At 47.7% G+C, this 24,862-nt stretch overlaps 1 protein-coding gene across 1 annotated transcript; it reads right to left on the bottom strand.

Moving 5' to 3' along the window:
• Positions 1-6,133: 6,133 nt before the first annotated feature.
• LOC119954294 lies at positions 6,134-20,466 on the bottom strand. Its single transcript, XM_038779402.1, has 2 exons — positions 19,725-20,466; positions 6,134-6,336 (listed from the first exon to the last, which is right to left on the bottom strand). Exons 1-2 carry the CDS (start codon positions 20,451-20,453, stop codon positions 6,265-6,267), a joined length of 801 nt encoding a protein of 266 aa, XP_038635330.1. The 5' UTR covers positions 20,454-20,466; the 3' UTR covers positions 6,134-6,264.
• Between the last annotated feature and the right edge of the window lie 4,396 nt (positions 20,467-24,862).

Here is a 24,862-nt window from a genome sequence, read left to right as displayed (position 1 = left end):
ACAGATCCGTCTAGCCACCCGGTGACTTTGAAACATTCCATTCCATTGAGATTCATACAAACATACAAAATAGCAGCGCACTCGGCCACTCGAGCCTGCTCTGCTATTCAATAAGATCATGGCTGATCTGTTCGTGTCTCAAATTCCACATTCCCATCTACCCCCGTTAAAGCTTGATCCCCTCGCCGAACAACAATCTATCAACCTCTGCTTTAAAAATATTCAATGAAGCCGTCTCCACCAACTTCTGAGGTAGACAGTCCCAAATTCACACAATCCTCAGAGAGAAAAAAACTCTCCTCATCTCTGTCCTCTAACAGTGAGCCCCTAAGACCATTCAGTATCTTATATACTTCAATCAAGTTATCCCTCACTCTTCGTGGTAGTTTGTCAGCAACAGTATTTGTCTAAAATCCTTGGTGACCACAAGGTGGATGTGGAAAGGATGTTTCCCCTTTTTGGGTGAGTCCAGACCCAGAGGACACAGTTTTAAAATTCAGGGTCACCCTTTGGAGGACGGAGATGAGGGGATTTTTTTCCTCTCAGATGGTTATACGAGTTTGGGACTCTGCCTCAGAAGGCGGTGAAGGTGAGGTCACTGAATATTTTTAAGGCAGAGGTCGATAGATTGTTGTTAAGCTAGGGGATCTAAGGTTATCTGGGGGAAGATAGGAAAGTGGAACTCAAAACACAAACAGATCAGGCATGATCTTATTGAATGGCGGAACAGACTCGAGGAGCCGTATGTCCTATTCCTGCCCCTGTTTCACAAGTTTGCAAAGCCGTGTATTTGTGTTTCTGGATGGTCTGTGCGTGAATCAGGAAACTTAATGAATTCAATTGCTCATCCCTGCTGCACTCAGCACAACATGTGTTGTGACTGACAAATCCCGAGATTAGATTACATCCAGAAGCAGGAGGCTACATTAAAAGTTGACATCACAGCTCATTATCATTTCCTCAAGAAGAGAACAGCGAGGAGCTAAAGGCTGCATTTCCAATGGGCTCATTAAACCACAGCGGGCAACCTGTAAACAGTATTAGAAACAGTAAATAAACACAAGATTTGTTTAGTGGTGTTTTTCCAGAGTTTATTATGAGCAGACCATCAGAGTGCGTTGGATTGCACGAACCATCCAATCCATAGAGTTTTCTGTGTTCTGATCAACATGCATTATTAAATTAGTCACTGAAACATCACTTCAGTCAGCGCTGGCAAAAGGTTCATTAGAGATGCCAGGGCAAATCAATCAAAGCGAGGATGGATGAGCACCTTTGCCAGGCAATGTGCCCCTGGGCATTGAACACAAAGAGTTCTTGTATCTTGCATGGAGGAAGATGCTGACAAGGCTTCATTCATTAGTTATACCTCATCACCTCGAAAAAGTGATAGTGAGTTTTCTCCTTGACTCACTGCAGCCCGTATGATGATAGAAATGCCACAATGATGTTCGGTAGGGAATTCCGGGATTCTGATGCTGGGTGTGGGGGGGGGGGGGGGGGATGCTTATATCTTTACAGACTGTAAATCTGAGGATTTTAATTGCCATACAGGAGGACGGATTTTTAGTTGACAGCAGTAAAGGGCAGTCGTGGACTGACAGCCCAATCTTTGAGCTCAATAGATCGGAAATCAGAAGGATATATAAAAGGTGGCCATGAATCCATTAACCACGGTCACAGAACCATCAGAACAACCATATGGTATTTTCTGATGCTGAATATAAAGTGGTGGATATAGGAGTTTGCTTGTAAGGCTAAGTAAGTATTTATAATTTGATTGTATGCCCCTGCATAAAATTCTGAATGAATCTTTCTTTTCCACTAATGTCATCAACCAATGTTCTTTGAATTGCACAAGAGGATCTAAATACGGTTGTTGTAATTCACATTTCCCGCTGGCAGTGCACCCTCACCCGCGGGTTTCGTGGCAGCATGGGGTAGATTCAATGGGAAGTCCCGTTAACAAACGACAGGATGATAGATTCCCACCACCAGCGAATGGCGTGCCGTTGAGAAACACTTGGCTGCGGGACCGGAGAATCCCCAAGGTTAGGTTACAACACCATTAGGACGGATTGGGGTCACCATACACTTATGTTCTAATCTGCTTTTCACCCTCTTTAATCTTGATACTTTTGATTTCTGGGCTTTTCCTAAGGAGGGTTTCATTTTCCCCAATATCTGGGTAAGTTTCAGATTGAGTCGAAGATAACAAACTCAGATTCTTTATCAATAGCCAGCCAGGAACTCAGTCCGATTGTTCCGTGATTCTCCTTGGCATTTGAACACAACAGAATAACATTACAGTAGATTAAACTTTAAAAAGCATCTGCAAAGGTGCCAATCACCTCGAGTGGCATAGGGGGAGCACGCGGAGGCCAAGTGTAAACAGCAGAAGGAGGGCGCAGTATGCAGAAGGTCGCACCCACCCACCTCATCAAGCACCACCTGCCAACACTGTGGCAGAGTCTGCGGATCCCAGATCGGACTTTTCAGCCACGACAGAACCCACCTCCCCGGAGTGGAAGTGAATCATCCTCAATGCTGAGGGACTGCCCAAGAAGAAGAACATTTTAAATCCGAACAAACAGCAGTAACACAAGTCAATAGAATGAATAGCACATATTTTTTATCATACTATTTGGTAGCTGCTTATTAACAATAAATGGTTTTCAATTCTTGGATTATAATATTCTTTAAGGGGAGGCGGTGGCATCGTGGTATAGTCACTGTACTAGTAATCCAGAGACCCAGGTTCAATTCCCACCCCTTCAGATGGTGAAATTTGAATTCAACCAAAATCTGGAATGAAAAGTCAAATGATGACCATGAAACCATTATCGATTGTTATGTGGCCTCCAAGTGGCTCCAGATCCACAGCAATGTAGTTGACACTTACCCGCCCCGAAATTCGTCACTCAGCTAAATCTCCCATTCACTGCAGCGGGAACAGAGAATCCCGTTGCAGCCGTGAACAGATGGAAAATCCTGTCCTGCCCGCCCAATGCTTCTTTTTTCTCACTTTCTAATTCTCTATCTGGCTTTGTACACTTCAGGGCCGGTGACCGCTGCCCCACCGCACCTGTTTTCTGGGATTTTCCATCGCGGGAGCCGGAAATGGGGTTGCACATTGTGGGCACCCCCACACCGTCGGGAAATCCGCGGGCGTGAGTGCGCTGCCGGCGAAACAGAGGATTCCCGGTAACGGAGAATCCAGCCCCAGATATTTCAGACAGATAATCATTCCCTCAGAAGTGCAGCCAGTCTCTCCGATTTGATAAATCCAGATGACTGGTGAATTTAAATAATTGCAAAATTCAAAACTAGACAAAGAATCAAGTACATGGCTGAACAAACTGCTCACAATGGTTTATTTAATTGAGCCCATTGCAGAAAATTAATAATTGTTGCAACAAGATGTAACAAGGTACGTTGGGCCATCCTTCTCAGAGTGCTTCTTAATGGCAGAAGTGAAGAAATCAAATTAAATCTAAAATAAAAATTCACCATTTTTGGCACAAATATATCAATCATATTCAATTATCCAAAAAATGGGATCGATGTTATAAACTTGTGATTCAAAATCATTAATGTTCTGCGAAAGAGCAAGATCAGACCCAGACCTAGCTATCCTCCTTTTTGATCACTGAAATCCAAGCTTTTCCTTGGTCTATGTTCTTATCAGGTTTCCTCCTCTATTGGAGCATCTCCTTGGATTTGTCGAAAGGTCAAATGTTTCAATGACATTTACTTTAGACATTCAACATGAAAGAGCAGCTAACAGTGCATTCCTGCAGCAACATTGCTTTATTTAAGCTCAGCCAGCCCGAATACTGTCAATTATTAATACCTTGGCTATATCGAGGACATTCTATTATAGGAATGACTCACCATTGTAAGTTTTAAAAGAGCTGCTTCTGCATTTTAGAGCTGTATATAAAAACAACAAACACCAAATATTATCTTTAGTCAGTCACTGCTATGCAATGGGTACCTATACTTAAGATAATCTCGGCATTTTATAGAGAGAGGCTAATTACTTGGAAGGGGCATTTTAACAAAATCACAAAGTTTGTAACTGATAGCAATCTAAGAGGAAGGGTAAATAATAAGAGGTACTATCAGCAGGGTTCTGGAAATCGTACCATGCAATACCATCAGCAGGTTCATCTCAAAATCATTTTACATTTGACCAGGAGAGAATACAGGATAGAGGTACAGTGATATTTCAGTATAGACCACACACAATTAGAGTGGACTCTGATTGAAGGGCCTTGTGCTTATGATTCTAGATTTGATTACCTTAGATGTGATCATCCTCAGGAGCTTTATGATGCCCATGGCTGACACTGGATAATCATAAACTGGGTTAATTCCTCAAATGATAGATATGATATACCAACTCAAACTGGGACAGGTAAGTAGGAAAGACAGAATTGCATTTATATGGTGCCTTCCACAACCTCAGGTTGTCCCAAAGTACTTTGCAGCCGATTAAATACTTTTGAAGTGCAGTCAGCATGGTAGAAATGTGACAACCAATCTGCATACAATGTGAATGTATTGATAAGTTAACCGGGAGGGTAGACAATGGTAGTAAAGTAGATGTAATTTATTTGGATTTTCAAATGGCCTTTGATAAGTTGCCTCATAATAGAATAATGAATATGGTCAGAAAATATGGAGTCAGGGGACAAGTGGCAGAATGCATTGCTAGCTGACTTCAATCCAGCATGGGAATACAGAGAAAATGGCAATAAAAGGTAGTTTTTCAGAATTGTAGAAGGTAGAAAGTGGTGTTCCACTAGGACCAGTACTGTTTACAATTTATATCTAATGATTTGGACTTTGGAATCATAAACACAATTTCTGAAATTGTGGACGCCATCAAATTGGGGCATAGTCAATACTGAAGAGGATTGCAACAAATTACAGGAGGACATTAATACACTTGCAGAATGGGCAAATAATTGGCACATGCAGGTCAACACAGAAAAATATGAAGTAATGTGGGCAGCAGGTAGCACAGTGGTTAGCACTGTTGCTTCACAGTGCCAGGGTCCCAGGTTCGATTCCCGGCTTGGGCCACTGTCTCTGTGTGGAGTTTACACGTTCTCCCCGTGTCTGCGTGGGCTACCCCCGGATGCTCCGGTTTCCTCCCACAAGTCCCAAAAGATGTGCTGTTAAGTGAATTAGACATTCAGAATTCTCCCTCAGTGTACCCGAACAGGTGCTGAAATGTGGCGACTGGGGAATTTTCACAGTAACTTCATTTCAGTGTTACTGTAAGGCTACTTGTGACAATAATAAAGATTATTATTATTATTATTATTATTATTATTATTATTAATGCATTTTTGGTCGGAAGAATAAGATCACTTCGTTATTTGGAACACGAGCTTTCGGAGCGCAGCTCCTTCTTCAGGTGACTGGAGAGGTGTGCCACCTGAGGAAGGAGCAGTGCTCCGAAAGCTCGTGTTTGAAACAAACCTGTTGGACTTTAACCTGGTGCTGTAAGACTTCTTACTGTGCTCACCCCAGTCCAACGCCGGCATCTCCACATCATCGTTATTTGGAAGGTATGAATCTAGGTGAGGTAGAGGAGTAAGGAATCTAGGGGTACAAAGATTTCTATTACTCAAAAAGCATACAAGGCCATGAGGAAGCAGCAAAGCTGGCATCAGACTTTAGATCCAGAGGGATAGAACTGAAAAGTAGGGAAGTCATGCTAATAAACCTGTATCGAAAAGTGATTGGACCACTTAGAGTATCGTGTGCAGTTCCAGTCATGGTATTAGAAAAAGAAGCAATGGAGTGGTTGCAGAAACGATTTGCCAGGGTGTTACCAGATATGCGTGGATATCCATATCAATAAAGGATTAACAGGCTGGGTCTCTTTTCTCTTGGGATAGAAGGCTGAGGGTGACCTAATAGAGCTCTTTAAAAGTATGAAACCCTGAGGTAGGAGGACAACCAACCATTCAGTCTTCACAAACTCTCGGTCTAAGACAGATGGACCATCACCTGCAGTCCCCATTGACACCAGTGATAAGCTGGTGATATCTGTGTACGTTCTAACTACTGTTTGACATAGAGATATAAAAATCATGCTAACCATTGCAAAAAACAAACTTATTTATGTTGTCTTTTATAACTTTCAGCATTTACAAGACACCAAAGTAATGCACCATGGATGCTCCCTCTGTTAGATGGGCCAGAGAAGTTTAGGATGGTAAGGGTGCCAGAAGCTGTATAGAGACCTCACCCTCTTCCTGATTCATTGCAGTGGCCCCTTCGTTTCCACACTTCTTGGGATGCTTTTTGCACTTTCTTCTGTGAAGATATACACAAAATACTTGTTCAAAGTCTCTGCCATTATCTTGTTTGGCATTATTAATTCCCCAGTCTCAGACTCCAAGGGACCAACATTTACTTTAGCTACTCCCTTCCTTTTTAGAAATTTGTAGATACTCTTCCTATCTGTTTTTATATTTTTTGTGAGTTTACTCTTACATTCTAATTTCTTCCTCTTCATTTTTTAAGTCATCCCTTGTTGCTGTCTAACATTTACCCAATCTTCTGGTCTCTTTGCAGTATTGTACACCTTCTCTTTCAATGTGATAATATCCTTAGCTTCTTTAGATAGTCATGGATGGTTCATCTTACTCAGAGAGCCGTGTTATCACAATGGAATATCTCTTTGTTGAAAATTACGAAATATCTCTTTAAATGACTGCTTCTCTACTGTCTCGCCTTTGCAATTGCCTTTATTTAGGTTTAAGGCACTAGTTTCAGACCCATGTTTCTCACTCTCAAACTGAATGTGAAATTCCATCATGTTACGTTCAGTACTGCATAGAGGATCCTTTACTAAATTAATTCTGTCTTATTGCACATTACCAAGTCTAAAATAGCTTGTTCTTTGGTTAGTTTGAAAACATTATTCTAAGAAATTGTCCTGAACACAAATCTAAAAGTTAATTCTCAAGGTTATCTTTGCCAATTCTGACTCAAGGGTGAGAATACTTAAAACTGAGCAACAGCAAACACTTCTCTACTCTTAAATGGTGAATATAATTACTGCATTTGCTCTGCTTAAGTCAATTGGAGAAGGGGGAACATCATCTGGTATGCATTAGGACCGAGGGTCACAATTTGCCAGTTAAGTAGAATCGTAGAATCATATAACCATAGATTTTACAGTGCAGAAGGAGGCCATTCAGCCCATTAAGTCTGCACCAGCCCCTGGAAATAGCAACCTACCCAAACCCACACCTCCATCCTATCCCACCAAACCTTTTGGAGATGAAGGGCAATTTAGCATGGCCAATCCACCTAACCTACACATCTTTGGACTGTGTAAGGAAACCGGAGCACCCGGAGGAAACCCACACAGATATGGGTATGTTATGGGCCAAGCTTTAGAAAACTCCAAAGTATATCATGGAGTTCATCCGACCCATGATTTTTAATAGATTTTGTGTATGGGAAGCACAAGGGTCCACTCTCCAGGTGTTATGCAACAGCGACCTTAAGAATTTTTAAAACAAAAAAATGTTTATTCCATGGACCCAGTTAACATTTTATAAACACACAGTAAACATCTTATCAACTACCAACACACGTAACCCCACAGATACAATACTCTATAGGTAACCCTTATTACCTTTCCCAGCAACATCCATAAGTTAAACCATTTTTAAACAAAGACAGCAGGTTTAAATTCTCTACAGAAACAGCTATTACTTTGAAATCATCAAGTGATCTGGAGACATTCTTTAGAGAGAGAGAGAGATACAGCTTCTTGTTTGAATGCAGCTCACCAACTCTGAAAACAAAATCAAAAACAGAGCCACAAAGCAGCTTTAAAGCTCAAAACAAAAGTAAAAAGACAGACAGACAGCCCAGCTCCACCCACACATTGACATCACTGCAGCTATTTGATAAACATCAATTTCTTAAATGTACATCCACCTGATATCTCCCCCCAAGAAAAAAAAATAAACCATCAACTTCCAGATGGTTTCATTTTTCACCTTTTCACTTTCCTTCAAGAAATACTGGCAGTAAAGTACGTTTCTGTTTCACAAAACAAAACACGCAAACAGGTATAATAACATAGTCCAATTTAGTTCTTCCTCCAACTGAATCCCTTTTGATTGACAGTCTCTTTGGACAAAAAGGTCGCTGCACAATCCATCCATTTCTCTATGCCTCGGCATTTCTCTTTAAGGTCAGATACTTTAGTTCAATCCAATCACAGAGCCTCTTCTAATTGTCCAACACAGGAGCATTGGTTAAGACAGCCTTCAGGTAGTCAAATGGCTGTTGACACTGGCTGTCCACAGAAATTTGTGACGCTTCCTTAGCAAGTCCGTCAGTGGAGCAACCACACTGCTAAAGTTCGGCACAAATTTCCGGTCAAATCCACTGATGCCAAAAAATTGCATTATTTCCCTTCGTGTCGAGGGTATTGAATATTCCCCAATAACATTTGTTTTCACATCCTGTGGGACCATTCGACCCTGTCCGATTGTATGGCCGAGGAAAGTGACTTGGGCTTTTCCAAATTCACTTTTAGCTAGGTTTATCACCAAACCCGCCTCCTGAAGTCGATCAAATAACTCCATCAGATACTTCAAGTGTTCTTTCCATGTCTGGCTAAAAATTACCAGATCGTCGCTGTATACCGCACAATTGGGTAATCATGAAACAACTTTCTTAGTTAACCGTTGAAATGTGGCTGGGGCGTTTTTCATGGCAAATGGCATAATGTTGAATTGGTATATACCACCTGGAGTTACAAAAGCTGAAATCTTCTTCGCCATTTCGGATAAATGTACGTGCCAGAAACCTTCAAGTAAATCCAGTTTGGAAATAAAAGCTGATTGTCCCATTTTCTCAATGCAATCTTCCAAGCGTGGGATAGGATAAAAGTCCGGTCTTGTAACTGCATTAACCTTTCTATAGTCCAGACATAACAGTTGGGTACCGTCCGGATTTGGTACCATCACTGTGGGTGAGCTCCATTGGCTGCAACCCACTTCAATTATGCCATTTTTAAGCATACTTTCAAAATGGATGTTGTTTATTTGGAACAGCATTTCCCACATTTACATCATGTAATGCCATTTTAGTACTTCCCAAGTTATCTCCACAACATGCCCACATGATCGCAATAACTCTTTCTGGTCAGTTTGTTTTTACTCTGGAAAGTAACTCAACCATTGATCCCAATTTTTAAGAACATCCTCCATTTCCAATTTAATTTGAGGAATGTTAAATTCAAAGTCATCTGGATTTGGTTCTTCACTTTTGAGTTAGAATCATTAAAACCTCTCCTTTTGCTCTCTTTCACTTTCAAAGTACCTTTTAAGCATATTCACATGACATGTGTGACATGATCGACAAATTTTAACAACATCTTTATGTAGTCCAGGCCAATAAAAATATTGTTGGATTTTAGCTTGAGTTTTCCTTATTCCCAAATCACCTCTGTAGGTTTTCCGGGCAAGATTCGAGTCTTTTACGAGCTGGGAAAAGGACTTTGAACTTTAAAGCAGCAAAAAACAGCCATGTTTGGGGCTGCAGGACCTTGACTATACTTCCCAGCAGCCTCAGCCCTGTGTGTGTGTTTAGAGAGGCAACTCTCGAAATCCACAAGCAGCAGAAACCCAGAAAGGCCGGTGATTAGTTTATCGGCAAGATAAAGGAGTTTGTGACATCACCAGACTAGATCGGCAGAAGAACAATGCACTTGGGTTAGTTTCAATACAGGCGCTGATGGCCCTGGCCCAGAGGGAAGATAGAACCCATTTCCTTAATGGGATAGCATTCAGCAACCTCCGGAGGGACAATAGGGTGCAATTAAGCCCAGCTGATACCGAAGATAACGAGGTTAAGCCCACGTATGCTTCAATGGGGGCTGAAGATCACAGTAGCAGATAAGGCCGTAGCCTTTACTTGGTGTATAAAAAGGATGGTCCGACCTGCCAGGGGGCACTTCCTTTTTGTCACTCTTCTCTCCTCGCTGCTGCTCATCATCATCATCATGCTCCTGGTGCCTGCCTTTAATTTTGTTCCAGCACGCAGCCTGAGACCCACTGAGCAGTTTAAGTTTGAACTTGGATTGTGAGTATCCTCTGGAAGGTCGCGAATTTCCCAAGATTACTATAGTGGATGAGGCTTTTGGGGAAAGGGGGTGGCACGCATCTATCATAGTTTTAAGACACTGCTAAAATTCTGTAAAGTAAGCTTTTACGTGGTGCCTGTTTAGTATTCCTTCCATAGTCATAGTTTTGTGAAGCATAAGGCATTTTGTGGTGTTTTCTAGCATTTGGTGATATTGACCTTGAACGTTTAATAAATACCTATATTTGGCTTTCAATTGGAGTCCGTTTTGAGTTTTCAATTCCTCACCAACGATCTCTGACCAAGTCACAATAGTAAATATCCCTTACCATAATTCCGGTGTCTAGGACCAAGGGGTACCTTGGGCGCCTCGAAACCGCCCACTCAGGAAAGACTGCCAGATAAAGGTGGGCAGAGACTTTCCTTTCTTCTCTCTCCTGGGGGCGCTGCTCAAGTGGAGTAGGCGCAAGGTGGTTGTGAATCCACCGGTAAGAGAGAGGATCACCGGGGTAGTGGTGGGGCTTGGACAAAGGGGTGTCAAACCCAATATAAGCCCGTTGGGCGGAGTTAGAAAGGGGGATCCCGCTACACCTCCCACTGGTACTTCATGTGCGACCCGCAACACTTCCTTTCTATACCCTACCGGCAATACTACGTGATAAACTTCTGCCCACTTTTCATCCGCCTGCATATGTAAATGTCTCCATTTCCTCATCAAGACATCATTTTTATGGTAATAACACTCTGGTATACACTCAGATTCCTCTTCTGTGTATGCTTTCTGATACATCCATTTTATTTCTATATCTTTATGTTGTAATTCCGACAATTTTCCTGAACTAAAAATATCCGCCTCATCCTCCACCTGTTCTTTTCCAACCATCTGATCAAAAATCGTTTCTGATAATTGCACTTCAACTTTATCTTCACTCTCTGATTTCTCCTCTTGTCATAACCTGTGACTTTGCGACCTTGTTACTACACAATCTGGAAAAATCCCAGGCTATCCGTCATTCAATACTTCAGTTGTCTGATTTTCCACTGGCTTATCAACCACAACCTTCTCCTGAGGAAGGAGCAGTGCTCCGAAAACTAGTGTTTGAAACAAACCTGTTGGACTTTAAGCTGGTGTTGTAAGACTTCTTACTGTGCACACCTGAAAAGGAAACACAAAAATGCTCCCCCCTCACTGTCTTTAAGTTCACTAAGCCAACCCAATCATGAAAGATAGACTTTTACCCCACAAGCCCCCAATTTATTATGGGGGTCGGGTTCGTAAAATCCAAAGTATATCATGGAGTTCACCTAACCCACGACCTTTAATAGATTTATGGGGAGCACGAGGGTCCACTCGCCAGGGTTATGCAACAGAGACCTTAAGTATTTTTAAAACAAAACAATGTTTATTCTATGAGCCCAGTTAACATTTTATGAACAAACAGTAAACATCTTATCAACGACCAACACATGTAACCCCACAGAAACAATACTCTATAGGTAACCCTTAATACCTTTCCCAGCAACATCCATAAGTTAAACCATTTTCAAACAAAGACAGCAGATTTAAATTCTCTACAGAAACAGGTATTACTTTGAAATCATCAAGTGATCTGGAGACATTCTTTAGAGAGAGAGATATATACAGCTTCTTGGTTGAATGCAGCTCTCCAACTCTGAAACCAAAACCAGAAACAGCTCAAAATGAAAGTAAAAAGACAGACAGCCCATCTCCACCCACACACTGACATCGCTGCAGCTATTTGATAAACACCCATTTCTTAAAGGTACATCCACCTAACAGGTAGAATATGCAGACTCCGCGCGACAGTGACCCAAGCCGGGAATCGAACCTGGGACCCGGGAGCTGTGAAGCAGCAGTGCTAAACACTGTGCTATCATGCCGCCCGTAGCCCACCTTCAGTAGCTATTGGCCCAATCACAGAGCTGACAGCTCAGCTGAAACCTGCGATTGAGTGTGCATCAATATAGTTGAATACTCCAACGTGAAGTGAGGTCTGGGGGTGTGTGGGGAATGTGATTCACACCGGATTATAACCTGTATATACATGTGTCTATATTGTAAGCGCAGTTGCACTATCTGACCTCCAGGGGGAGTAGCTCTGGGAATGCTCGAGAGTTGTACAGGGCTTCTCCTTTGGCTCCGCCCAGGACCTGCTGTATAAAGATCAGTGCCACAGGGTCAGCCGGCCAGTTTACCGAAAGTTCAACGGCTAACAGGCTGGCTCTGTTGTAAGTATATTAAAACCGCTATTCTAATCCTACAAGCACGTGTCCGTAGAATTGTTGGTTTCAACAATTTAATATACTTAGGAAACAGTCGAAGAAATCATGGAAGCAGCCTTCTAGCCCGGACGCCTAGAACTCGACCCACAGGATGCAGAGGCTAAGGAAATGTTTTCCCACTGGCTGAGATGTTTTGAAGCCTACCTAGCAGAAGCCAGCACCGCTGGAACAACGGAGGAACAAAAACACAGCCTACTGCACGCGAGGGTAAGGCACAGAATCTCCACACAGCTGAATCCGGCTGGTTCTTACACCGCAGCGCTGGCAATACTGGACAAAATGTACGTTAGGCCCATTAACAAGGTTTATGCACGCCATGTGTTTACGACTCGCCGTCAGCGGCCTACAGAAACGCTTGCCGAATTTGTAAGGGAATTGAACAATCTTTCCAATGACTGTAATTATCAAGCCGTTACCGCGGCTGAGCATAGGGAGCTTGCTGTGCGGGACGTTTTCGTAGCAGGCCTTAGGTCTAACTATGTGCGCCAAAGATTGCTAGAAAAGGGGGCCCAGGACGTAGACACTACTGTGGAGGCTGCTACCACTATGGAAGTTTCCTTCCGCAGCCTCACGTCGTTTCCCGCGGACCCCGCGACCCCATCGTGGACCCCCGATCAACAGTCCCCCCAGGCCTGTGCCGCACGGCCCTCCAGCTACCGCGCTGCCAAAGCCAGTTACTCTGCTGCCCCAGCCAGCTACTCAGCTGCTCCAGCCAGCTACTCAGCTGCCCCAGCCTGCCACTTCTGTGGCCAAAGCCAGCACCCGCGGCAGCATTGCCCAGCCCGATCCGCAACCTGCAGCAGCTGCGGGAAGAAAGGCCACTATGCCAGAGTGTGCCTCACGAAAAGGGCCCCAGTTTTTAACACCCCTGCAGAGAGAACAAATCGCTCCCAACACCAGCGGGCCTGCAGGGCCCGAAACGCTGCGGCCTACACCCTGACTCCGCCCCCTCCCGCCACGTGCGATCCATGGGGGCCGCCATCTTGGCAAACCCCCACCATGCGGCCGGCCTCGTGCGACTCATGGGGGCTGCCATCTTCCTCGCCGCTCACCACGTGCAATCCACGGGTCCCATCTGCATTGGCATGCTCAGAAAGCTCATCTGAAGACTACGACTTCCTCGGGCACTCACCACGCGGCCCGCAACTCAACGCGGTCACCCTGGATCAATCCCGCCCCAAGCACCTACGAACAGCGCCGGCCCTCGGGTTGCTGGCGCCCCGGGCAAGCTGAACTTCGGCGCCCTTGGCGGGGGGGGGGGCGGGACCGAGGGGGGGCCGGACCGAGGGCGGGGGGGGCCGGACCGAGGGCGGGGGGGGGGCCGGACCGAGGGCGGGGGGGCGGGACCGAGAGCGGGGGGGGCGGGACCGAGGGCGGGGGGGCGGGACCGAGGGCGGACCCGAGGGGGGGCCGGGGCGGGGGGGGGGCGAGGGGGGGGCGGGGAGGGCGGGGCCGAGGGGGGGGCGGGGTGGGCGGACCCGAGGGGGGGGGACGGGACGGGCGGACCCGAGGGGGGGGCGGGGCGGGCGGACCCGAGGGGGGGGGCGGGGCGGGTGGACCCGAGGGGGGGCGGGGGGGGGCGGACCCGAGGGGGGGACGGGGGACCCGAGGGGGGGGCGGACCCGTGGGGGGGGGCGGACCTGAGGGGGGAGCGGACCCGAGAGGGGGGGGCGGGGGGGGGCGGACCCGAGAGGGAGGGGCAGGGGGGCGGACCCGAGGGGGGGGCGGACCCGAGAGGGGGGGGGCGGGGGTCCCGAGGGGGGAGCGGACCCATGGGGGGGGCGCGGGGGACCCGAGGCGGGGGACCCGAGGGGGGGGGGGCGGACCCGCGGGGGGGTAGACCGAGGGGGGGAGCGGACCGAGGGGGGGGGGCGGACAGAGGGGGGGGGGGGCGGACCGAGGGGGCGGACCGCGTGGGAGGGCGGCCACCGCGCATGCGCTGGTTGGCACCGGCCCAACTGCGCATGCGCGGGACCCGAGTCTCTGGCGCCCCCTACCACATGGCGCCCCGGGCGACTGCCCGAGTTGCCGGTGCCTTGAGCCGGCCCTGCCTACGAAGTTCGATGCCGGAGGTCCAGATCAACGGGTACAGCACGCCATGCCTCTTTGACTCCGGGAGCACCGAGAGCTTTATACATCCAGAACTGGTAAGACGCTGTTCGCTTTCTATTTTTCCGGTGAGCCAAACTATCGCCCTCGCTTTGGGCTCCCACTCAGTCCAAATCCAAGGACGCACCGTCGCTACGCTCACAATTTGAGGCGCTAGTTATTCTAAATTTAAACTTTACGTCCTGCCCGACCTCTGCGCACCACTCTTATTAGGCCTGGATTTCCAGTGCAACCTCAAGAGCCTCACCCTCAGCTTCGGCGGGCCCCTGCCCCCACTCACTATCTGCAGCCTAGCCACGCTGAGCGCATCGCCCCCCCTCCTCTCTTCGCCAATCTCACTCCAGATTGCAAACCAGTAGCTACTCGCAGCAGGCGATACAGCCTACAGGATAGGGTCTTTATCCGATTGGAGGTCCGACGGCTGCTCAGTGAGGGGGTCATAGAGGCCAGTAATAGTCCCTGGAGAGCTCAGGTGGCGGTCGTCAAGACCGGAGGAAACTTTTGCATGGTCGTCGACTATAGCCAGACCATAAATTGCTTTACGCTCCTAGACGCGTATCCCCTCCTCAGAATTGCAGACATGGTTAATCAGATTGCCCAATATCTGCTATTTTCCACGGTGGATCTGAAGTCTGCATACGACCAGCTCCCAATCCGCCCAGAGGATCGCCACTACACGACGTTCGAGGCCGATGGCCGCCTCTTCCACTTCCTCCGGGTTCCCTTGGGCGTCACCAACGGGGTTTCGGTGTTCCAACGAGCAATGGACCGAATGGTAGACCACTACGGGCTGCGGGCCACGTTTCCGTATCTGGACAATGTTACCATCTGCGGCTATGACCAGCAGGACCACGACGCCAACCTCCACCGTTTTCTCCAAACGGCACAGAAATTAAATCTCACTTAAAACAAGGAGAAATGCGTTTTCCGCAGAAACAGACTGGCCATCCTCGGCTACGTCGTGGAGAACGGAGTCCTGGGCCCAGACCCAGACTCTTAGAACTCCCCCTCCCTCATTGCCCCAAGGCCCTCAAATGGTGCTTGGGGTTCGTTTCATACTATGCCCAGTGGGTCCCTCAACATGCGGACAAAGCCCGCCCACTCTTTAAGGCCACACGATTTCCTCTGTCTGCTGAGGCGCGCCAGGCCTTCAGCTGCATCAAGGAGGACATCGCCAAAGCAGCCATGCTGAATCCACTCCCTTTCAGGTTGAGAGCGACGCCTCAGAGGTAGCTCTAGCAGCCACTTTAAATCAGGCAGGGAGGCCCGTTGCATTTTTCTCCCATACTCTATCCGCTTCAGAACTCCGACACTCCTCAGTCGAGAAGGAAGGCTATTGCAGAAAATAAGGAAGTATGGAATTGAAATGAAATGAAAATCGCTTATTGTCATGAGTAGGCTTCAATTAAGTTACAGTGAAAAGCCCCTAGTCGCCACATTCCGGCACCTGTCCGGGGAGGCTGGTACGGGAATTGAAGGTGATTTAGCGGTTTGGATCAGTAATTGGCTAGCTGAAAGAAGACAGAGGGTGGTGGTTGATGGCAAATGTTCATCCTGGAGTTCAGTTACCAGTGGTGTACCGCAAGGATCTGTTTTGGGGCCACTGCTGTTCGTCATTTTTATAAATGACCTGGAAGAGGGTGTAGAAGGATGGGTTAGTAAATTTGCAGATGACACGAAGGTCGGTGGAGTTGTGGATAGTGCTGAAGGATGTTATAGGATACAGAGGGACATAGATAAGCTGCAGAGCTGGGCTGAGAGGTGGCAGATGGAGTTTAATGCGGAAAAGTGTGAGGTGGTTCACTTTGGAAGGAGTAACAGGAATGCAGAGTGCTGGGCTAATGGCAAGATTCTTGGTAGTGTAGATGAACAGAGAGATCTCGGCATCCAGGTACATAAATCCCTGAAAGTTGCCACCCAGGTTAATAGGGCTGTTAAGAAGGCATATGGTGTGCTAGCCTTTATAAGCAGGGGGATTGAGTTTCGGAACCACAAGGTCATGCTGCAGCTGTACATAACTCTGGTGCGGCGCACCTGGAGTACTGCGTGCAGTTCTGGTCACCACATTATAGGAAGGATGTGGAAGCTTTGGAAAGGGTTCAGAGGAGATTTACTAGGATGTTGCCTGGTATGGAGGGAAGGTCTTACGAGGAAAGGCTCAGGGACTTGAGGTTGTTTTCGTTAGAGAGGAGAAGGCTGAGAGGTGACTTAATAGAGACATATAAGATAGTCAGAGGGTTAGATAGGGTGGACAGTGAGAGTCTTTTTCCTCGGATGGTGATGACCAACACGAGGGGACATAGCTTTAAATTGAGGGGTGATAGATATAGGACAGATGTCAGAGGCAGTTTCTTTACTCAGAGAGTAGTAGGGGTGTGGAACGTCCTGCCTGCAACAGTAGTAGACTCGCCAACTTTAAGGGCATTTAAGTGGTCACTGGATAGACATATGGATGAAAATGGAATAGTGTAGGTCAGATAGGCTTCAGATGGTTTCACAGGTCGGCGCAACACTGCGCTGTAGTTTTCTATGTTCTATGTTCTAAGCACAAGCCATCGTGGAGGCTGTTCGTCACTGGAGGCACTACCTCGCAGGTAGGAGGTTCACCCTCATCACCGACCAACGATCGGTTGCCTTTATGTTTGACAACTCGCAAAGGGGCAAAATAAAAAATGATAAAATCCTTCGGTGGAGGATCGAACTCTCCACCTATAGGTACAATATTAAATATCGACCGGGGAAGCTCAATGAGCCCTCGGATGCCCTATCTCGCGGGACATGCGCCAGCGCGCAGATCAGCCGTCTGAAAGCCATCCACGTGGACCTCTGCCATCCAGGGGTCACCCGGCTCGCCCACTACATCAGAGCCCGAAACCTGCCTTTCTCCAACGAGGAGGTAAAAGCGGTCACCAGGGACTGCCCGATCTGTGCGGAGTGCAAACCGCACTTCTATAGACCAAACAGGGCCCAACTGGTCAAGGCTACTAGGCCCTTTGAACGCCTTGCAATCGATTTCAAAGGGCCACTCCCCTCCACTAACAAGAACATCTATTTCCTCAACATCATCGACGAGTTCTCCCGATTCCCTTTTGCCATTCCATGCCATGATATGACCTCCCACACAGTCATTAGGGCCCTGCATAGTGTCTTCACCCTGTTCGGTTTCCCCAGCTACGTGCACAGCTACCGGGGTTCGTCCTTTATGAGCGACGAGCTGAGTCAGTACCTGCTCGACAAGGGCATCGCTTCAAGCAGGACTACCAGCTACAACCCTAGGTGGAACGGACAGGTGGAGAGGGAGAACGCGACGGTCTCGAAGACCGTCCTGCTGACCCTCCAGTCTAGAAAACTCCAAGTCTCCCAATGGCAAGAAGTCCTCCCAGACGCGCTCCACGCAATCAGATCCCTCCTCTGTACAGCTACAAATCAAACCCCTCACGAGCGACTCTTCATTTTTCCTAGGGGCACTACCACGGGAGTCTCACTTCCGGCGTGGCTGAGGACACCAGGCCCGGTCCTCCTGAGGAAGCATGTCAAGGGGCACAAAACTGACCCCCTTGTTGAAAAGGTGCGCCTCCTCCATTCCAACCCCCAGTACGCATTCGTGGAGTTCCCGGACGTTCACCAGGACACAGTATCCCTTCGAGACCTGGCACCCGCTGGATCCAGCCCCGCCCCTACCCCCACTGAGGAACCCCTTACCCCGGTCCCTATGCTGCCGCCCCCTCGCGCCTCCCCCCGATCCCGCAAGCTCACCCCACCAGTTCCACGCGCCAGAACCAGCCCGCCCCCAGTCTCCGGTCGAGCCAGAGGTGTATAAAGTTCGGACGAGACCCGCCCCGGAGTCTGCCATCGTACACCAGCTCTCAACACCCACCCAGCCACCGCAAGAGGCTGCAACCCCGGTGCTCCGCAGATCGAAAAGAACAATTCGTTCACCGGACAGACTAACTCTGTGAGCCACCACCCCCGCTGGACTCGATTTTTTTTACAGGGGTGAATGTGGTGAATGTGATTCACACCGGATTATAACCTGTATATACATGTGTCTATATTGTAAGTGCAGTTGCACTATCTGACCTCCAGGGGGAGTAGCTCTGGGAATGCTCGAGAGTTGTACGGGGCTTCTCCCTTGGCTCCGCCCAGGACTCCTCCCCCAGGAGCTGCTGTATAAACATCAGTGCCACAGGGTCAGACAGCCAGTTCACCGAAAGTTCAACGGCTAACAGGCTGGCTCTGTTGTAAGTATATTAAAACCGCTATTCTAATCCGACAAGCACGTGTCCGTAGAATTGTTGGTTCCAACAGGGTGCACGGATAGGCAGGTAGACCCCGGAAGGTGCCAATGCCATGAGGTGGTCATTGCTGTCAGGGGTTGCTGTCTAGGTCACGAGTGTCTGAAAAGGGGATGTTCCACCCATCCACCTCCATCCCCTCATTCCCCATCCCCTCACGCCCTTGAGCCTATTGGTAGGTCGCTCTGGGCAGTCTCTGCAATGTGGCTGAGGACCCCCCCGAAACTGGTAAAATGCCAGCAGAGGTGGGAAGAGGCCCTAAGTGGTTCAGTTGAGTTTGGGTAGGTTGTCGTCCACATTCCCCACCACTGGAAAAATGCCATGGTCATAGGAGGACAACAGGCACACCAGTCTTCCTGCGCTATTTTTCCAGTCCTCCTGCTCTCAAAGGGTTGACAAAATTTAACCCATGATTATCTTTTCCTAATTTTTAATACTATATCATAATGGGTGCCCAATGTGACATCTGCTTGTGACAGACTCAACAACAGAGGAAGGAATAGTAATCATATTTAAAACCTTACAACTGTAAGCACTTCTGTTTTTGCATGCTCCATTAGGAGCACCTGGCCCAGAAATTCTGCTGGACATGGTACCAAATGTTAAATTGCGCCCCCCCCCCCCCCTCAGTACTCTCCAACACAGTGGGCGGTGTTGTCCTCCTCCCCACCCTCAGCAACTGCATAATTGTTGAGTCTTCAGGTGTTCACATTAAGTTAGCCACCACTTTCTCAATGGAAAGGATGAACGCCACGCTCTGTGCCAAGCTGGTGAGTGAGGTATGAGTTGTGGTTGATGGAAAATTTCAGCAGATGAGACCGGAAGTGCATGGAGTAGAGATTCATTTGTAAGGAAATGATGTGGGGAAATGCATTCACCAACCTTTGTCACTTGTGTGAGGGCATTCAACTTCCTGCAGCTTTGAATCCAGGTGCATGGAGATAAATTGCTCATAATGACCACAATGGTTGCCTGTTCCCATGATGTTGTGAAGGCTGGTTTGATGCTGTGAAGGCCGGTTTGATGCTGTGAAGGCCGGTTTGATGCTGTGAACGCTGGTGTGATGTTGTTCATTTTCATTTTTTCATTTTCATGAACGCTAGTTTGATGTTGTGAAGGCTGGTTTGATGTTGTGAAGATTGGTTTGACATTGCGAAGGCTGGTTTGACGTTGTGAAGGTTGGTTTGACATTACAAAGGCTGGTTTGATGATGCGATGGCTGGTTTGATGATGCAATGGCTGGTTTGATGATGCGAAGGCTGGTTTGATGCTGTGAAGGCTGGTTTGATGATGCGATGGCTGGTTTGATGCTGTGAAGGCTGGTTTGATGATGCGATGGCTGGTTTGATGCTGTGAAGGCTGGTTTGATGTTGTGATGGCTGGTTTGATGATGCGATGGCTGGTTTGATGATGCGATGGCTGGTTTGATGCTGTGAAGGCTGGTTTGATTATGCGATGGCTGGTTTGATGTTGTGATGTCTGGTTTGACATTGTGAAGGCTGATTTGATGTTGTGAAGGCTGGCTTGAAGGTGTGAAGGCTGGTTTGATGTTGTGATGGCTGGTTTGATGATGCGATGGCTGGTTTGATGTTGTGATGGCTGGTTTGACATTGTGAAGGCTGGTTTGATGTTGTGATGTCTGGTTTGACTTTATAAAGGCTGGTTTGACATTGTGAAGGCTGATTTGATGCTGTGAAGGCTGGTTTGAAGGTGTGAAGGCTGGTTTGATGTTGTGATGGCTGGTTTGATGATGCGATGGCTGGTTTGAAGGTGTGAAGGCTGGTTTGATGTTGTGATGGCTGGTTTGATGTTGTGATGTCTGGTTTGACATTGTGAAGGCTGATTTGATGTTGTGAAGGCTGGCTTGAAGGTGTGAAGGCTGGTTTGATGTTGTGATGGCTGGTTTGATGTTGTGATGTCTGGTTTGACATTGTGAAGGCTGATTTGATGTTGTGAAGGCTGGTTTGATGATGCGATGGCTGGTTTGATGTTGTGAAGGCTGGTTTGACATTGTGAAGGCTGATTTGATGTTGTGAAGGCTGGCTTGAAGGTGTGAAGGCTGGTTTGATGTTGTGATGGCTGGTTTGACATTGTAAAGGCTGTTTTGGTGCTGTGAAGGCCGGTTTGATATTGTGAAGGGTGGTTTGGCATTGAAAAGGCTGGTTTGGCTTTGCAACGGCCAATGTTAAATGCTGTCAGCCTTGCAGATCGCTGGCCTTCTGCTGAGGTTCGCACCTCTCAACGGTGCATTAAATGCTGGGTTGTAAACCCCTATTACCAAACAGAACCAAATTTGAATTTCAATTCTCTTTTCACACCTAATGGTGCACCCGGGCAAATTTTCCTGTTTCCATAGCTAGTAATTCCTGGAACAGTTCGCTCATATGTCGTCAGAGGTTTATAACTTGAGGGGCACTACTTCACATCAAGAGTGGCTGACGAGGAGTCTCTCTCACTCTTACTGCCAGCCATTACAATGTTTGTAAGGATTTTGCAGATTGATGCTCAATCTGTTGGGCAGCGTTGTAAATGCACTTTCCTTGGCCATCAAGGGCAGCACGGTAGCACAGTGGCTGCCGTACCACAGGGGCTGGTTTAGCTCACCAAGCTAAATCGCTGGCTTTTAAAGCAGACCAAGCAGGCCAGCAGCACGGTTCGATTCCCGTACCAGCCTCCCCGGACAGGCGCCGGAATGTGGCGACTAGGGGATTTTCACTAACTTCATTGAAGCCTACTCGTGACAATAAGCGATTTTCATTTTCATTTCATTTCAGTGGTTAGCATAGTTGCTTCACATCTCCAGGGTCCCAGGTTTGATTCCCGGCTTGGGCCACTCTCTGTGCGTAGTCTGCATGTTCTCCCCGTGTCTGGGTGGGTTTCCTTCGGGTGCTCTGTTTTCCTCCCACAGTTCAAAAAAGTGCAGGTTAGGTGGATTGGCCATGCTAAATTGCCCTCAGTGTCCAAAAAGGTTAGCTAGGGTTACTGGGTTAGAAGCGTGGGCTTAAATGGGGTACTCTTTCCAAGAGCCAGTGCAGACTCGATGGGCCGAATGGCCTCCTTCTGCACTGTATATTCTATGAAGTCCTGGGCTGGGACTCAAACCTGGAGCTTTGGCTCAGGCAGTGACATTACCCACTGCACCACAATGCTACCAAATTTGTATGGTTGCTACATAACTTTGAATGTGTGTGAGTTATTGCACATTTCAATTTGTTCACACATTTTCGGGACTATGGGTTTTAAGCCCTGTGTAAGAGTTAGTAATCCCTCTTCTGCTTTAAGAATGCAATCTTGCCAGTGACATCTTGAGAACAAAGACATTTTATTTCTAAAAGACACAAAATCAACTGTTAACTAAACATGAAGAAAGTTAGTCAGCGGGTAATTACACTGTAATCTTTGTCTGAGGACCTACTTTTCACACCATCATGGACACAGCAAACCTGTTAGAAAGAGTTAAGATGTTACCAACTTGCAGAATTTCCATCGAATGCCAAAAGCATTAAATGTGAAAAGTTCATTTGGGCTGACTGAACCGTCATAGATCCAAAGATCTAAACTTCTCTCTTTAGTCAACCTTATTCCAATACATTAATCTTAACGGCAGAAAAGATTTTTGCTGCTTTTAATTGGGCCTCTGGGGGCACTGACCCTGTAGGTTTAAACAGAGACAGTGACTTTTACAACCTCCTGCGTCATGTCATCAACTGAATGTTCCAAACAGCATTTGTAATCGTGTCGGCTCGCTGGTAACCCGGCCAAAAAAATCTCTTGCTTCTTTGGCAGGATGAGGCTTCAGTTTGTGTCTTGTCAGTGAGTCACTGTGCTTTTGATCATTCTCAGGGTCGGGTTTCTTTTGCACCACGAGAAATAAGATTTCTTCTTTACCTGGTTCATTGTCAGTCCACTTACAATTTTTCTGAGAAAGGCTTGGGTATCAGAAGGAATGTGTATGGCTAGTGCCGCTCGCTCTCAGATTGTCCCAAAGCACCCTGCCGCCAAAGTACTGCTTCTGCTGTTTGACTATCAGCATTGTCCCTTTAGCTGCCTTGGCCCCTTCAGGGATTCCCTCCCTAATCCCTACCATCTCTCGACCTCTCTCTCCTCTGATTAGCACAGTTGCTTCACAGCTCCAGGGTCCCAGGTTCGATTCCCCGCTTGGGTCACTGTCAGTTTGCACTTTCTCCCATGTCTGCGTGAGTTTCCTTCGGGTGCTCCGGTTTCCTCCCACAGTCCAAAGATGTGCAGGTTAGGTGGACTGGCCATGCTAAATTGCCCTTAGTGTCCAAAAAGATTGGGTGGATAGGGTAGGGTTGTGGGCTTAGGTAGGATGCTCTTTCCAAGGGCAGGTGCAGACTCGATGGGCCGAATGGCCTTCTTCTGCACTGTAAATTCTATGATTGTATGATTCTCTATGACAATGCTCCTCAAAGCCTATCTCTTCAACCAACCCCTGGGCCGTGTGCCCTAATACATCTTGGTGTCGGATCTTGTTTGATAATGCTCTTGTGAAGTTTCTCGAGGAGCTTTACCATGTCCAAAGTGTAATACGATGGACTTCCGGTGGCGGCCATGGAGGAATAGGTCCCACTTTTGATAGCTCCCACCTGTGATGGACTTTTGGACCTTTTCCCCCGTTTTCTTCTGGACTTTATTGGATAAATTGGTGAAGAGTGAGACAGTGAGGAGAAATTCCCCTCCAGTGAATGGAGAATTGGACCAGAAGTGGCCGTGTGAGAAGACAAAGTTCTACAAGGAAGACATGAGCACAGCTGGCAATGTGGGAAAGCATGGCGGAGAAGCAGGGCCACGGGGAGACGGCACAGTGGTCGACGGAGCAGCTGGTGAAGTTTTTTGAAGATTGCTTCACAAAGCTGAAGAAGGACACGCTGGACCCGATCAAGGCTTCGATTGGTCAGGTGGTGCAGAATCAAGAAACCCACGGACGAGCGATCCAGGAGGTGGAGAAAAAGGTGTCCAAGCACGAGGAACACATAACCGTGCTGGAGACCAAGGTGTAAATGATGAATGACCGCCAGAAAAGAATGCAGGAGAAGCTGGAGGACCTGGAGAACAGATCCAGGATGCAGAATCTGAGAATCGTTGGCCTCCCTGAAGGCAGTGAGGGATCGGATGTGAGGGCCCAGGGGCGTACCCTCGGCCCCTGGAAGTGGGTAAAGCGCACAGACACCTCGCAAAGAAGCCCCGAGCGAACGAACCACCGAGGGCGATTTTGGTACTTTTACACCGATTCCTGGACAAGGAACACGTTTTCCGATGGGCCAAGAAAGAACGGAGCAGCAAGTGGGAGAACTGTGAGTTTCGCATTTCTCAAGTCCTGGGCGCGGGTTTGGCCAAGAGGCGAGCTGGGTTTAATCGGGCAAAAACGGCCCTCTTTAAGAATGGGGTTAAGTTCGGGATGTTGTACCCAGCCCGGCTGTGGGTCACATATGAGGAACGGGATTTTTACTTCGAAACACCAGACGATGTTTGGACTTTCATCAAGGAAAAAAGACTGGAGGTGAACTAAAGACACTGAAGCCTTGGAGAGTACTGTAGTGGTGATTTGTTGAAAATCACTTTTGTGCTGGTTTGAATAAGTAGTATAATGTGCAGTAAGGGGCTGTTTCGATTTGCTGACAGGGGAGGAACTGTTACTAGGGGACAAATGGGAGGGCGGGGTCGGCGAATGCCCGAGGGGGGGCTCGAGGAGGCCGGGAGCGCAAGCTAGAGGCTGGCCTAAAAAGGGTGATGGCTAGTAGGTGGTGGGGGGGGGGGGGGGGGGGGGGGGGAGTGGGAAGCCCCCCCGACCAGGCTGATTACATGGAATGTTAGAGGGTTGAATGGGCCAGTCAAGAGGACTCGCGTGTTTGCACATTTGAGGGGGCTGAAGGCGGATGTGACAATGTTACAAGAGACACACCTAAAGGCTATAGACCAGACTAGATTGAGAAAGGGGTGGGTTGGCCAGGTATTCCACTCAGGGCTGGACTCAAAGACCAGGGGTGTAGCCATCTTGA

This window comes from Scyliorhinus canicula, chromosome 19 (genome assembly GCF_902713615.1).
Source record: "Scyliorhinus canicula chromosome 19, sScyCan1.1, whole genome shotgun sequence".
Classification (NCBI taxonomy): domain Eukaryota; kingdom Metazoa; phylum Chordata; class Chondrichthyes; order Carcharhiniformes; family Scyliorhinidae; genus Scyliorhinus; species Scyliorhinus canicula.
The sequence above is the reverse complement of the archived record's forward strand: the minus strand, read 5'-3'. Positions and strand labels throughout refer to the sequence as shown.